This window comes from Gymnoscopelus braueri, assembly GCF_963280865.1.
Source record: "Gymnoscopelus braueri genome assembly, chromosome: 14".
NCBI classification, from domain to species: domain Eukaryota; kingdom Metazoa; phylum Chordata; class Actinopteri; order Myctophiformes; family Myctophidae; genus Gymnoscopelus; species Gymnoscopelus braueri.
Window position 1 is genome coordinate 45,652,422 of NC_137619.1, and position 14,544 is coordinate 45,666,965.

At 41.2% G+C, this 14,544-nt stretch overlaps 1 protein-coding gene across 1 annotated transcript in view; it reads left to right on the top strand.

Annotated features, from left to right (window-relative positions):
• Positions 1-14,544, top strand: part of LOC308100915 (zinc finger MIZ domain-containing protein 1-like) — a 308,008-nt gene that overhangs the window by 174,350 nt on the left and 119,114 nt on the right. Inside the window, 1 exon segment of the mRNA XM_080450101.1 lies at positions 424-532. Within this exon segment, the coding sequence (XP_080306227.1) occupies positions 464-532 (69 nt within the window). The 5' untranslated portion in view covers positions 424-463.

The window sequence follows — 14,544 nt, forward strand, 5'->3', positions numbered from 1 at the left end:
TTTTGACGTTTTTGAATTTGAATCCTGAAAAGCAACAGTTTGGGACATATGAGGTTTCCACCCCGACGGAGATGACGTATATATATGTACGCGAAGCAAAACCCCCCAAAAAATTGTAACGTTGTTGTTTTGGGTTTTGTCAATGGAATAACTGTGAACCGCAAAGAGGAACATTCCGTGCCAACGGAACGCCGCTCGAAGGCACGTACCGCCTCCTCCTCGAGGAGGAGGAGGAGGAGGAGGAGGAGGCACACGAACACGTTGATCTCCTCCTGGAGGGTGTCATGTCAATGTCACAGAGCTGTCAGCGGGTTAAAGCCCGCATTCTGAACTCTCCCCCACCGGCTACAAACTTCTCAGGCGTCTCTCCTGTTTGTAACCGAGGCCCTCATGCTGTGTTTCTCTCTCTCTTGTTGTTTGCAGAGTAACAGGAGCTTAATGGCGACCCGGTAGAGTCATCAAGATGAACGCATTACCGTCGATGGATCGGCACATCCAGCAGACCAATGACAGGCTCCTGTGCATTAAACAGGTGTGTGTGTGATTCTGATCTCTCCTTCTCCCTCTCCCTCTCCCTCTCCCTCTCCCTCTCCTCCTCATATTCTCCTCCTATTCTCTCCTTCTCCTCTCCTCTCCTCTCCTCTCCTCTCCTCTCCTCTCCTCTCCTCTCCTCTCTCCCTCTCCTCTCCTTCTCCTCTCCTCCTCCTATTCTCTCCTTCTCCTCTCCTCATTCATCCCATATTTCCCTCTCTCTCATGTTCTCCTTTCCTCTCTCCTTATATGGGCATCTGTTAGTCTAACCATTAGCTCCAGTCATGCAGATCATGTTGCACACAGGGTCAGAGAGAGAGTAACATGCACACACACACACGCACGCACACACACACCGCAGACGGTCACATAGAGGGAAATATGTATGTGAACACAGTCAGAGGCTTCAAAGGGTTCTGCATACGAGACCAAAAGGTTGTCATGACTGAATGAAAAGGCCCGTTTCCTCTTACTGTTCTCTCCTCCAGTGGTGGAAAAGTAACGTAAGAATATTGACTTAAGTACGATTTTGAGGTACATGTACTTTAATGTACATGTTTTACATTGTTTTCATACATTAAACTTCTACTCTACTACATGTCAGAGGTATTTAGTAAGCTGCCAATCTGGGAACCCATCGCCAAATAAAAAGGAAAAACAGCGCCCTCTGCTGTTTTTTACTCATTCATTTGGCTCTGGGCGGAGCTGAACGGACGACCCGTGCTCAGGGAAACCGGGGTTTTGGTCTGCCTTCAGCCTTTCACTTCCGGTGGTGCGACTATGTTTTCATTCCCACAATTTCTCCACGGAACACTAACACCATTTCTCCCAAAGAACATGGATCGTTTTGGTTATAAGCCCACTTGTTTCTATGATGAAAGAGCAGTTTAAAATGTTACTAACTTTCCGTGGTTTTGTCGGCTTCGAGGACGCTATTGTTAAATGAGTTTCGGTTTGTTTCCAGTGGGGAACGAACGGCACACACGTAAATCCCGCCCACTACATTTGATTGGGTAAAGCGCGGCCTGCTTCCTGATCTGATGGCACGCCCACTTGTAGCCAATGTGCACGGGTTGTCAACACGGCTACCGACAGATTCAAACGCAGAGCAGAATATGTTCTTGAGAGATTAGTAAGAGCTGCTTACTTTACATTGCTGCTTGCTGTGTGTACATTTTGATGCCAATACTTTTGTAAAGTAAAGTAACACGCTGCTCTCCTCCCTGCATGTTTCACTCTTTGACATATGCAGGCTCTTGTTGTGGTTTGGCTTCAAATGCTTCCACAACTAATTAAGACCCGGCGAACGCATCTGTGTCATTTTTGGATTTCTTTGGCTATTCAAAAAAATAGCAGATCTACAAGCTCATAGCGTGGCACCGAGTGCCGCGCTATGAGCTTGTAGATCTGCTATTTTTGTAGATCTGTAGATGTATTGTAGATCTTGTAGATGTATTGTAGATCTGCTATTTAGAAAAATCGTGAAAATGTGTGCAAATCTTTGAGTAAATATATTTTTAAAGCGAACATTTTTAACTAAAATCTTTGCTTCTGGGACGTCCCTGGAACAAAATCTTTTACAAATGTTTGAAAAATATGTATATTCAAAGATTTGCACAAATATTCATGTAAAAAAAAAATAGCAGATCTATAAGTGCCACGCTATGAGCTTGTAGATCTACTGTTTTTGAAAAGCCAAAGAAATCTAAAAATGACACAGACGCCTTCCCGGTCTTAATGGGTTAACTGCTGCCTGCACAGACGGACAGACGGACAGACAGACAGACAGACAGACAGACAGACAGACAGACAGACAGACAGACAGACAGACAGACAGACAGACAGACAGACAGACAGACAGACAATAAAGCTGCCGTCTTCTTGTGGATTAGTAGCCTGGGTGAACCGGCTCGCCTGCTACTTGTCTGTCTGTGTGTTTATTTGTTTGCACACACTGTGTGTGTGTGCGTGTTTGCGTGGGAGTGAGCTAACAACAAGAGTTCATGCTTACTCTGATTGTTCTGCTCTTACACGTGTTGAGTGGCCGTGGATAAGAGCGTCTTATCTGCCGAATGCCTGAATTATAAATGATAACCATTTGACACCACCATATGTCGAGACGGATGAGTGATTGACAGGTCCTTAGGATGCTGTGGGACCGTATACAGTAGCATTTTGTCTCTTTTTTTTTTGGGTGACATGACATGTAAAGAGTTTGTGCCAGGGACCCCCCAGAAAAGAAGATTTAAATGTTCCAAACATTTTCGATATTTTTCAAAGACTTTCAAAAATATAAGCAGCTGCGAGGAATGTTGAACGAGAGGAGTAGGACAGCGGGTGCTAAGTCCTTACGGTGGGGGCTCCTCACTAGTGCCTTAATACATTAGAATTGCCCTCTATAAATTAAAAACACATTAAATAAATTTATTTCAATAGAAATAGTTCATCTTTTACTGAAGGGGGACAACACCCGTCGCAGGTTGATGATGTCATTTGTCCATGTGTGTGGTGCAGTCCTATGGAATGCATATGCTAATAAAACATATTTCAAAATGTGTTTATTGTTCATATTAACCGTAGGAAGTATTAAGTTGTTTTTTTATTAGGACATGCTAAAAACATGACATCCTCAACTTGTGACGGGCGTTGTCCCCCTTCAGTAAAAGATGAACTGTTTCTAAAATAACAAAAATATTGAAGGTGTTTTTAATTATAATGCATTAAGGCAGGGGTCTTCAATGTTTTCAGGCCAAGGACCCCCTAGCTGAGAGAGAGCTGAAGCAGGGACCCCCTGTATATTGTATAAAATTGTGTTTCAGATTAAAAAAAATTTTTTAACTTGGTCTACTCTTTTTTTCCCTCTACACCTAAACCTCTTTGCCAAAAATAGCCGATCTACAAGCTTACAACGCCTCGCAGCGCGAGGCGTTGTAAGCTTGTAGATTGGCTATTTTTGGCTAACGTTCTCCTCAGAAAAGGGATGCTAGGGTTCAAGTGGTTACGGTAAAGAAAATCACACACAGATATGGCGGCCCCCCTGTAGTAACCCTGAGGACCCCCTAGGGGTCCCGGACCCCCTGTTGAAGACCCCTGCATTAAGGCATATCTGGCTTATTAACGAGGGATCCTTTTAAAAGTCAGAAGCTGCAGCTTCAATCGTCTGTCATGTTAAAAAAAAACACAACACGCAGCCAGAAACCTTGGTGGTGTAGCCATGGACTCAGACCTGAAATGACAAAGTCAGACTACTGTCACGGTGTCACCTTAAGAATATATTGTGGATTAAAGTAGGCCTACTTATGTCTCTGCAGGATTTGGAAGAAAAAAAACCTTGTCCTCCATGCATTCAGCTTCAGTATACTCAACTACGGTAGCAGTGTCTTATAAAGATCTTGCTACAAAATCGATCTGACAGCTGCAGTTGATTCAGAACTTCTGCTTCCCTTACGGACACCAAAGAAAGAGGATCATACTGTATAACTCTATTACTCAGGTCTTTACACGGCATGGCTCCCTGTCTGTCCAATGATTGAGGACAAAATACTACATCTTCGAACTATATATAGGCCTACAGCAACATGAGTTTTTCAGAAAACTCTTAGAATTGAGAAGAAGCGGTTTAGAGCAGTGGTTCTCAAAAATAGCAGATGTACAAGCTCACAGTGCGTCACTTCGTGCCGCGCTGCGAGCTTGTACATCTGCTATTTTTGATTTTTTTTAAATATTTTTATTAACAAAAATATTCTCTTCTTGTTGGTCCCTGCAACAAAACATGTTCAGATGGGGGGGGGGGGGGGAGGGGGGCTCCGCGGCCAAATATAACCTATATCAATTTGGGTGTCCTTGGCACGGAAAATTTTGAGAACCACTGATTTAGAAGGCATTTGTAGAATCGGCCTGAGGTCTTAATGGGTTAATTTAGTTCTGACTCTGGGTTCAGAAAGACGACCTGAGAAGTCTGGGGATGGTTCATGATGTCGCACAATATCCATCCATCCATCTTCAACCGCTTATCCGGAGTCGTGTAGTCGGGAGTCGGGGCAACAGTTCCAGCAGAGAGCTCCAACATTCCCTCTCCTGAGCAACATTAGCCACTTCCTCCTGGGGGATCCCGAGGCGTTCCCAGGCCAGTGTGGAGATGTAAATCCCCCCATCGGGTCCTCGGTCTGCCCCGGGGTCTCTTCCCAGTGGGACATGCAGCGAGGACCTCCCTAGGGAAACGCTCGGGAGGCATCCGTACTAGATGCCCGAACCACCTAAGCTGGCTCCTTTCCAAGCAAAGGAGCAGCGGCTCTACTCCGAGTCTCTCTCGGGTGACTGAACTTCTCACCCTATCTCTAAGGGAGATGCCAGCCACCCGTCTGAGAAAACTCATTTCGGCCGCTTGTATCCGCGACCTTAGCACAATATCAGAAATATTATTTAGGCCCCTAAACAATTACAGTAAGTGCTTTATAAACCGGCACTTGTTCTGTTTTCATGCACCACTTCTATGGAACAAACTCCCAGAAAACTGCAGGTCTGTTAACATGGGGGAGTCGAGTTTAGTCTAAACTCTGAACTATGGAGTATCTGACTCACCGTCCATTAAAAGAATGACTAAACACCAAGTTTATTCCCCGCTCGTCCGGTGCTATGTTTATAATAATTTTACTGTAGGATTTTAATTACGTTCAAGCACTGTTTTTATGTGCTTTGTCTTGAAAAAACTTTTTTGCCCTTCGGTACTACCAATACTAAATTATTATAAATAAATAAAGTATTACTAATCTAGTAGTCTAATGTCAGGATTAAGAGGGAGGAGATGGAAAACCTGGTGAAATAAACACTGTTGACAATGCGGGTCACAATTCAACTATATGTGCTTCTTCCCCGGTAGTGTTGATATACCCTCAAGTGCCCTGGCTTGTAAACACACTCAAGCTGTACTTTTCAAAAAGAACGAACGAGCTCTCTTTCAACAGACGCCAGGTTTACAGTATATATTGTACCGCACGGCTTGACCTGTAACTTAGCTCACCACAAACTCAGACTTTGGAGAAAAAAAACAACAACCCTGAACTCAGATGAAAACAGATATTCTGTCAAAAAAGTTGCAACATTTTCTAATCAATTTGAAAGACTGAGAACATTTTAACTTATAAGAAAACATAAACACAACTTTTTTGATAGATGAACAATCTCAGATCTAGAAACTCATAACAGCGCTATATGAGCTATGGGCGTTGCTTGTATAGAGCTGTGATTTGTATATATATATATTTTTTTACTTGCAAAGGATGTTGAAAAACGCCGCCTATAATGTCACGCCCAAAATACGGAGGTGCATAGGCTCTATGCACAGCAGCCATATTGGAAAGAAATTGGGCCTCTGCCTTACTTCCTTCACAGGTGTTACCTATTATACTAATTAAGGCTCTGTTCCATTTGTGTAGCACAGTGGTTCTCAAAACATTTTAATTTCAAGGAGCCCCCATAACTCTGAGAGTGTACAAATGGAACCAAATGGACCCGTAAGGGTCCATTTGCTTCCATTTTTACACTCTCAGAGTTACACACCCGTAAGGGGCCATTTTGTAACCACCTCAAGGAACCCTGAGGGTACCTGGACCACACTTTAAGACCCACTGGTGTAGCAGAGTGTTTCCAGTGAGCCAACATATCAGCACCCTGACTCTTTGTTTTGACCAGAATGGGACAGAGCCTCAATTAGCGTTGTTGGTAACACTTGTGAAGGAAGTAAGGAAGAGGCCCACTTTCTTTCCAATATAGCTGCTGTGCATAGATCCTATTGCCGGTACTCTCTACGGAAGTGAGTGGATGGGGGTGGGTGAGGTGGTTGTTTTTGGTTTGGAGACACAGAGCTGTATTACAGGCAGGTATACTGAACCGTGTTTTTACCAGCTTGCAAGCTGGTCTAACAAGAGACTGACCTACTAGTCATCCATGTGTTCGACATATTCGCAACATGTTTTCAATCATTGGCTGTCCTTTAAGCCAATGGGGATACTTTCCCATACTCCTCCCAAGCTATGGTACTAGACACGCCTATGAAAACAAGTTGTGCATACACGGCGCATACACGACAAACACACACACACACACACACACACACACACACACACACACACACACACACACACACACACACACACACACACACACACAGAGAAAAAAGAAAGCAAGCTGGTATACATGACTGAGTCATGTCTTGTTGGTTTGGAGATAGACAGAGCTGTATGCATGCAGGTATACTGGAACAGTGTTTTTGGTCTGGAGATAGACAGAGCTTTATGCATGCAGGTACACTGAGCAGTGTGATCCATGCAGCTTGGCCCTGGCCAGGGCTAAACGAGGACAAACCCATCAGCTCTGCCGAGGGCAAAAAACACGCTTTGAAGTTTGTCAGACGTCTGGCTTCTTTTTTTTGTGTGTGCGTGCGCGAGCGCTGAAAACCTCATCGCCGCTGCCTCTCTCTCTCTCACTCTCTCCTTCTCTCTCTTTCCCTCTGTCGCCTCGTCCCTTTCTCTGTATGTCCTCTAAAGACCCCCCCCCCTCCGACTGTCGTCCTCAACCAACCCCCCCCCCCCCCCACACACACACACACACACACACACACACACACACACACACTCACGACAAAAGGACTCGATCAGCTTCACGGCCCTCTCCGTGACTCCACCAGGTTTTTCCATTGAGACAATTTTCATTTCTGCTGTCCTCAGTGTCGAGGTTGTCAGGCTGAGTCTGGCGGTGAGTGAGCGCCGCAGCGAGCGAGCGTGTGAGAGAGAGAGAGAGAGAGAGAGAGAGAGAGGTGTGAGTTGAGGTATTCCAGACAGACAGCTCTCTCTCTTCCCCCTCCATCCCCCTTGCGGCTCCAGATTTGATTCATTTCGCCGCCGGAAGGCTGGTACGACAATAACGCCACATTACATTACAGTATGTATTATCTCACTCATCTGGATCAGGGGTTCTCAAACATTGTTGTGTCAGGGACCCCCAAATGTATATCGTCAGTGTCCAGCCGGGACCAGCTAACTCCATTTTCAGTTTTTAGTTTTTTTTTCATAAATCAACGCTATTGAACCCCCTCTACATCTGCGTAATTTTTTTTTTAATAATAACATATGAAAAGTATTAAAAAGCGCCTCTGACGAAAACTCCTAACTCCATTGGACCCTCAAACTGTCCGTCAAAAACAAACAACTCCCCTCTCCTCTCAGGCTCTCGAGAAGCTCTGCTCTGTATGAGGCAGACAGGGAGAAGATTTTTCAATGCTTTTGGGAGAACATAAACTGGGAAGAGAAGAGAATGTATGTGCAAGGTTTGATAGATGTCACCCCAGTAAAGAGGAAAAGGGTGTCTTCACAAAGGTCATCTGCTCGTGTTTTCTTTTTAAATGTTAATGGACAGAGAATGAGTGTGTGCAGGAGTTTGTTTCAAACATCTCCAAGAGCTCAAGGAGATCATGCCAAAAGACTTTCACAGCTTTTATGACAATCTAAAGCACTAAGAAACACCCACAACACACACGCAACACACAACACACAACAGTGTGATAATAAAATGTTGATAGGTATATGATAGGTAAATTCAAATGTGGTTGTTATTGTTAGTGCAGTAGGCTACAGATTTGACAGATTCTATTTTTCATGAATGTATTTTGTATTTATATGCCATTTATTTATTGTTGGTGTGCCATGATCGCTTTTGTTAAATACATGATTGAGTATTGAGGCAGAATTGTTTGTTGCACTCAACTGTAGAAGAACAACAGTGGTAACAGTTAGATGCATGGTTGTTTACAATGCATGTTAAAATAAAATTTTAGTTACGTTGTAGATTGTTTAAGTACAGAATTCAGCTTGATCTATAGTATATGAGGATGGCGCTCACCATAAATAGCTGATCTCCAAGCTCACAATGCGTTGTGATGTGTTGTGAGCTTTGAGATCCATTGCCAGCTGTTCTTATCAATGATGGACAAAACCTCCTAACTCCACTTGCACTGGATTTGGGTAAAGGGGTGATAATATAATGACACATGCAAGTATCTGATAATATATAAAGTCACAATACCAAGTTTGATGAGGCAGTATTGCTTTGTTTTAAAAATATAAGGTTTTCTTCATTTTCTGAAAAATTGATATTTTGTTTTTCATTTCCTGAACAATTACCATTTTGGATTTAGCTGGTTCCGGCCGAACAGCAGAGATATGTATTTGGACCCCTATCTGAAAATGTTTTGTGCCAGGGACCGTCTCAGAAGAGAAGATTTATTGTTAAAGAAATAAAAAATTATTCATTTTAGATTTTTTTTTCAAAAATTCAAAAGAATAGAGTACTTAAAAGTATTCAAAAGCACATGCTTTCAAAGAATACGAAAGTATTCAAAAGTACAAATTGCAAAGTACAATATATATATATATATATATATATATTATATATATATATATATATATATATATAAAAGACAGAAAAACTTCAAATCCACCAAAAATAAATAAATGTCACGATGCATGCGTGTTTTTTTTTCACGATGCATGCGTGTTTTTTCAGTAGAGAGAAGTGGTGTCCACACTCATCACATCCATAGGGTTTCTCTCCAGTGTGAATTCTCTGATGTATTTTAAGTTTGGACATGCAACTGAAGTGTTGTCCACACTGATCACAGCAGTGTTGTTTTGGTTTAGCCACGCTTCTTTGTTCATTCACTGCTGGTAGCACAGGGAAGCCAGTCTGATGATTCAACACTGGGTTGCACAAATACAAAGGAAATATGGTTGAGAGATGGGAATAGAGTACAAATGTACAACTTAATTACATAAAGTTGTTCCCTAGAAAATTGGGAGTTAACCACTAGCCAACCATGGTAATATATATATATATATTACTGCTATATAATTTTAAAAAAAAAAAATATATATATATATATATATATATATATATATAACAAAGGAGGCAAAGCAGCAATGAAGAGCAGAAATAATCTACAGCAAAGCTACAGGTCGAATTAAAATGAAACACAAGTTAAGTTTAAGACAAAAGTATAAGATTGAGACAAGTAGTGAGACTGCTTAATTTAAAACTTGAAAAGTAAAGTAATACAACATTTGTACGACAGAGCAGGGAAATTAAAACTAGAAAGGAGGTAGAGAAAGTAACATACCATTTTCTTTGGGTCCCTCCTGTTCAGCAGAACTGTCCCTGGTTGGGTTGAGAGAGTTCATCTTCAACTGAATTCTGGAGTCCACAGTCAGATCTGATCAGAATTGATTGATATCCTGGAGGAGTCGTGGATACATTACAACTACAAACTCTTGTTATACTAGAGAGCCTGGGGGTGGAGCCAGTAACTGCTTTGAATGATTGGACAAAGAGAACAATTACAACCAAGTCTCCACCAATCACAACCTAACATACTTCTACATCCCCTTACATGTGCTCCACCCCTCCTTCGTTCCCCAGACATGCTCCATCCATGCAACCTTCTAGAAACTGTTGACTTTCTGTTACAAGAGAACCAAGAGCATCAAGATGCATCAATAATATTGTGGATGAATTGACTTGACGTGTGTAACTGTAACATTCCAAAATGTTCTTCTGGAAACAAAATATGACCATGTTATTCCACAAAAGCCTGTTATTTGGGGTCAAATTATTCTTGTCAGTTGTTCACACGCCAAATTCATCTAATTGTAATCAATGACCACATTTGCATGGATATAGGTCCTTTTCTAAAGACAGCTAAGCGATCATTCAGGAGACAAAAGGAATGTTGCAGTGCAGGTGTGAAGTGGGTGAGGGAGATATTTCTAAAGACCTTGTCATTCTAGAGATCACAAGAAGTTTGGAAACTAAATGAAGACACTGTGATGTACAATAAAGAATATTGAACAGAATATAGCAGGCAGTTATTCCTTCACCACACCAGGTTGTATTGTTCGTAAGGAATTTGGAGCAATCGTGTAAAATAGGAACTTGAATGGCCTATCTATCTTAATGGCTCTGCTTGAATGAAAGGCAAATGTAAATGAAAGCAGGACATGAGAAATGGTTAGCAGTGATGACCGTTACAGAAAAAGGTGAAATTAGATGTATATTTTACATATAAGAGATAGTTTGAGTGAAAGTTCTATTTATGTAATGTAACTTAATTCATCACATTACATTCACAAATGTGAACTTTGACAATAAAACATATAATTTGGTCAGCTGTTGCACCTTGACACACCCTGACCTCTCACCATGACACAAGGGTCAATAAGCAGAACATTGTATAGACCGACTCAGATAAGAGAATTATTTAATATTCACTCATATATTCATTAATGAGTGAATACAACATCGTTGAAGTCTGAAGATACTGATTGTCTGTGTACTGTGCATGCATTTAATAATATTTGCATTTATAAATACAGGGTCTCATATTCATATATTTTATAATAATATAATAACTCTTTATAATATAATAAAGAATAACTGATTACAAATCCATTCATCCACAAATGGATGCTCTTGGTTCTCTTGTAACAGAAAGTCAACAGTTTCTAGAAGGTTGCATGGATGGAGCATGTCTGGGGGAGGAGGGAGGGTGGAGCACATGTTGGGACATCTAGAAAATATTTATGGTATAAATAATGTAATTAAATATATATATATACGGTATGGTGTTGAAGCCAGTTAGTACACATTGCTTTATGCCTTCTGACTTCTTGTATATTCCTTGCTGCTTTAGATACCATACCTGTCATCATGAAATGTTTAACTTCATTACACCTAGTTGTTATATTGCATTGTTGTGTTATCACTGTCCTTGCTGAACATGTCCCATCAATATTTCACTTATTGTACTAAGTGAGTGACAAATAAACCCTTCTTGGTTTATTCTTGATTCCCCCCTCCTTTTTCTTGTATGAAGAATTTTCAAGGTATTAATGATAAAATCACAGTAAGTTGATGTCTGGAGGTGCCACCAGTTAGTGCACAAAACAGAATACTATTTAGTAGTTTAGTTTTCAAATATTCCTTATATTTATCTTGTTATAACGACCAAAGTCATTAGGTGGTAGTGTGCAATATGATGACTGATATAGTTATGTAGACTGTCTTTTGACTTGTTTGTAATAAACATTTAAAGTCAAGATGCAGCTTGCAATGTGTTGGTTTACTGGGTTTCTGGCAATTTAATGTAATCACATGGAAGACACTTGGTGTCATTTTCTAAAGACAGCTAAGTGATCATTCACAACAAAGACAAAAGGAATGTTGCAGTGCAGGTGTGAAGTGGGTGAGGGAGATATTTCTAAAGACCTTGTAATTCTACAGAACACAAGATGTTTGTCAAATAAATGAAGATGCTGTGATGTACAATGAAGACTATGAACAGAATTTAGCAGTCAGTTATTCCTTCACCTCACCTTCTGAAGGAATTTAGAGCAATCTTGTAAAATAGTTCTGAATAGAATTGAGGATGACGGCTGGACGGTGTTGTGTAATCGGGTCCTGGATGTGTTTATAAAACATGTATATATGTACTATGAAGACTAAACAATTAAATGTACAAGCTCATTCTAATTATTCTAATTATTCTTATATTTGAAGGGAGAGAGACACAGTGGAGCCGGGAGATATTCATTGGGTTGTCTGATGTTTCTGCTATTGATGTGTTGATCAACACTTTAAGTATCCTGGCTTTTGTCCTAGAGCAGGAGTTCATCTTTAGGCGTGAACCAAAACAAGTCACCGGGCCAATTCTTTTGTCACCTAGCAGGCTGAAGGAAAATATCATGTTCTTTTAAATCATCTCTTTTTGTTTAAATCATTCATAGGTTGAATACACGTGTGGTCTTATTTTGAAGATAATAAGATGTTAAACAAAGATGTCATAATATGAGCTTGTGTAAAGGTACAGTTTTATAGGTAAGGGTTCAAGTAAATTGTGTGAAAATGTGTGAAGGAGGCAGATCCATTGTGTGCGAAAGGCTTAAAAACCTGTTTGTGAGTGGTCAGAAAAAGGACCAGGGAGAAGGTCCTATGTCAAATGTCTGTATAAAGGATGTTGTTCTTCTTGTCAGAAGAAGACAGGTGGTTCTCGTTTTAAACTTAAACAGTACACTAAAATATGTATCTGAAAACAGCTGAGGTGAGAAATAGGCAGTGCTGCAACATAAACATGCTTTGGCACTGCCTCTCTCTCTGCCTCAAGACGCATGAGTGCCGACATAGCAGAAGGGATCCCATAGCCGGGGGAATGGATCTGTCGGCTGAGAGTCTGATTGGCTGAGAGATAACCAGCCTCCGTTTGACCTTGTATAGATCCACTTATTTTCAGTATTTCGGTTCCTTTCCTAGAAATGTAGAGGAGTGAAAAGTACAATACAGTATGTGTGTTTGAAATAAAAAATATGGAGCGAAAGTTACAAAAACCTCAACTGAATATTACATATTAGTTACTGTGCACCACTGGCATCTAGGGCAGATGTTCCTCTCTCGTACCCTCCTCTGTGTCTCTTCATCTCAATCAGTCCTCGGTAGAGAAAGAAACCCAGAGTCTCTGCTTCTGTCTCCGCAATATTGGCCCAAAACCTCCACATCACAAAAGATGAGTCACTCGAGGTCATGATATCGTTGCCGTTTTCAAGGATTTTTCTCCATGGATGCGGATGATGCCGAGGAGCACGGCAAGTTTGCGGCCGCGCTCCCTCCCTCTCTCTCTCTCTCCCTCCCCTACCTCCCTATTTAAACCGGGAAAGCATCCGTGTGCTTGTACATCTGCTATTTCTGAACATTTTAGAAAATCTGATTTGAAACAATTTTGAATCCATTTTTTTTTTAACACAAATCTTCTCTTCTGGGGGTCTCTGGCACAAAACATTTTCAGATTGGGGGGGGGGGATCCGTTGCCAAACACATGTCATTTTGGGGGTACTTGGCGAAATAGTTTGAGAACTACAGATTTTTTAGAAGGCATTTGTAGAGTCGGCCCCAGGTCTTAAGGTTAAGGTTAAGTCGGGCTCCACCAAAAAAAGCTCCCCATTCAAAAAGCCTCACCTCTGCTGCCCCCCCCCCCCCCCCAAAGACAATAACGCCTCCGCCTCACCCGCGAGAGAGTCGCGAAACAAGCCTCTTTTTTTCAGCCCCAGATGAGAAGAATAATAAACGCTTTTAAGTGGTCTCAGTCTCACTGACTGGCTATGGGAGCGGAGAGCTGCAGCGACGCAAACCATTTGACAGTTATTAACCCTTTAAGGCCGGGAAGGGAACGCGTGTGTGTGTAATTTTTTAAGATTTCTTTGGCTATTCAAAAATAGCAGATACACAAGCTCATAGCGCGGCACCGAGTGCCGCGCTATGAGCCTGTAGATCTGCTATTTATTTTTTTTAACCCTGAAAATGTGTGCAAATCTTTCATATACATTTTTAACTCACATCTTTGCTTCTGGGGGTCCCTGGAACAAAATATTTTTAGTTGGGAAGCGGTCCGCGGTCAAATACATATTACTTTGGGGGTCCTTGACATGAAAGAAGTTTGAAAACCATTGATACTATAGCAACATAAGTTAAAAAAAATAAAATAAAAATACTTTAGGAAAAAAGTACTTTAGGATTTAGAAGACATTTGTAAAATCCCCAGAAGCAAAGATTTGAGTAAAAAAACTTTCGCTTTAAAAAAGTATATATATATTCAAACTAAAGATTTGCACACATTTTCACGATTAAAAAAAAAAATAGCAGATCTACAAGCTCATAGCGCGGCACAGAGTGCCGCGCTATGAGCTTGTAGATCTGCTATTTTTATATAGCCAAAGAAATCTTAAAATGACACAGATGCGTTCCTGGTCTTAAAGGGTTAACCTACGGAGTCACAGAGAAAAGGGAGCCCCGTTTTTTTTGTTTTTAAACCCCTCTCATTGTGTCCTGTCAGCCTGCGGAGGCCCCCCAGACACAGCAGAGGAAAAAAAGACTCACTCACAGAAGGAGGAAGAGAAAGAGAGAGATTGGATAACATGC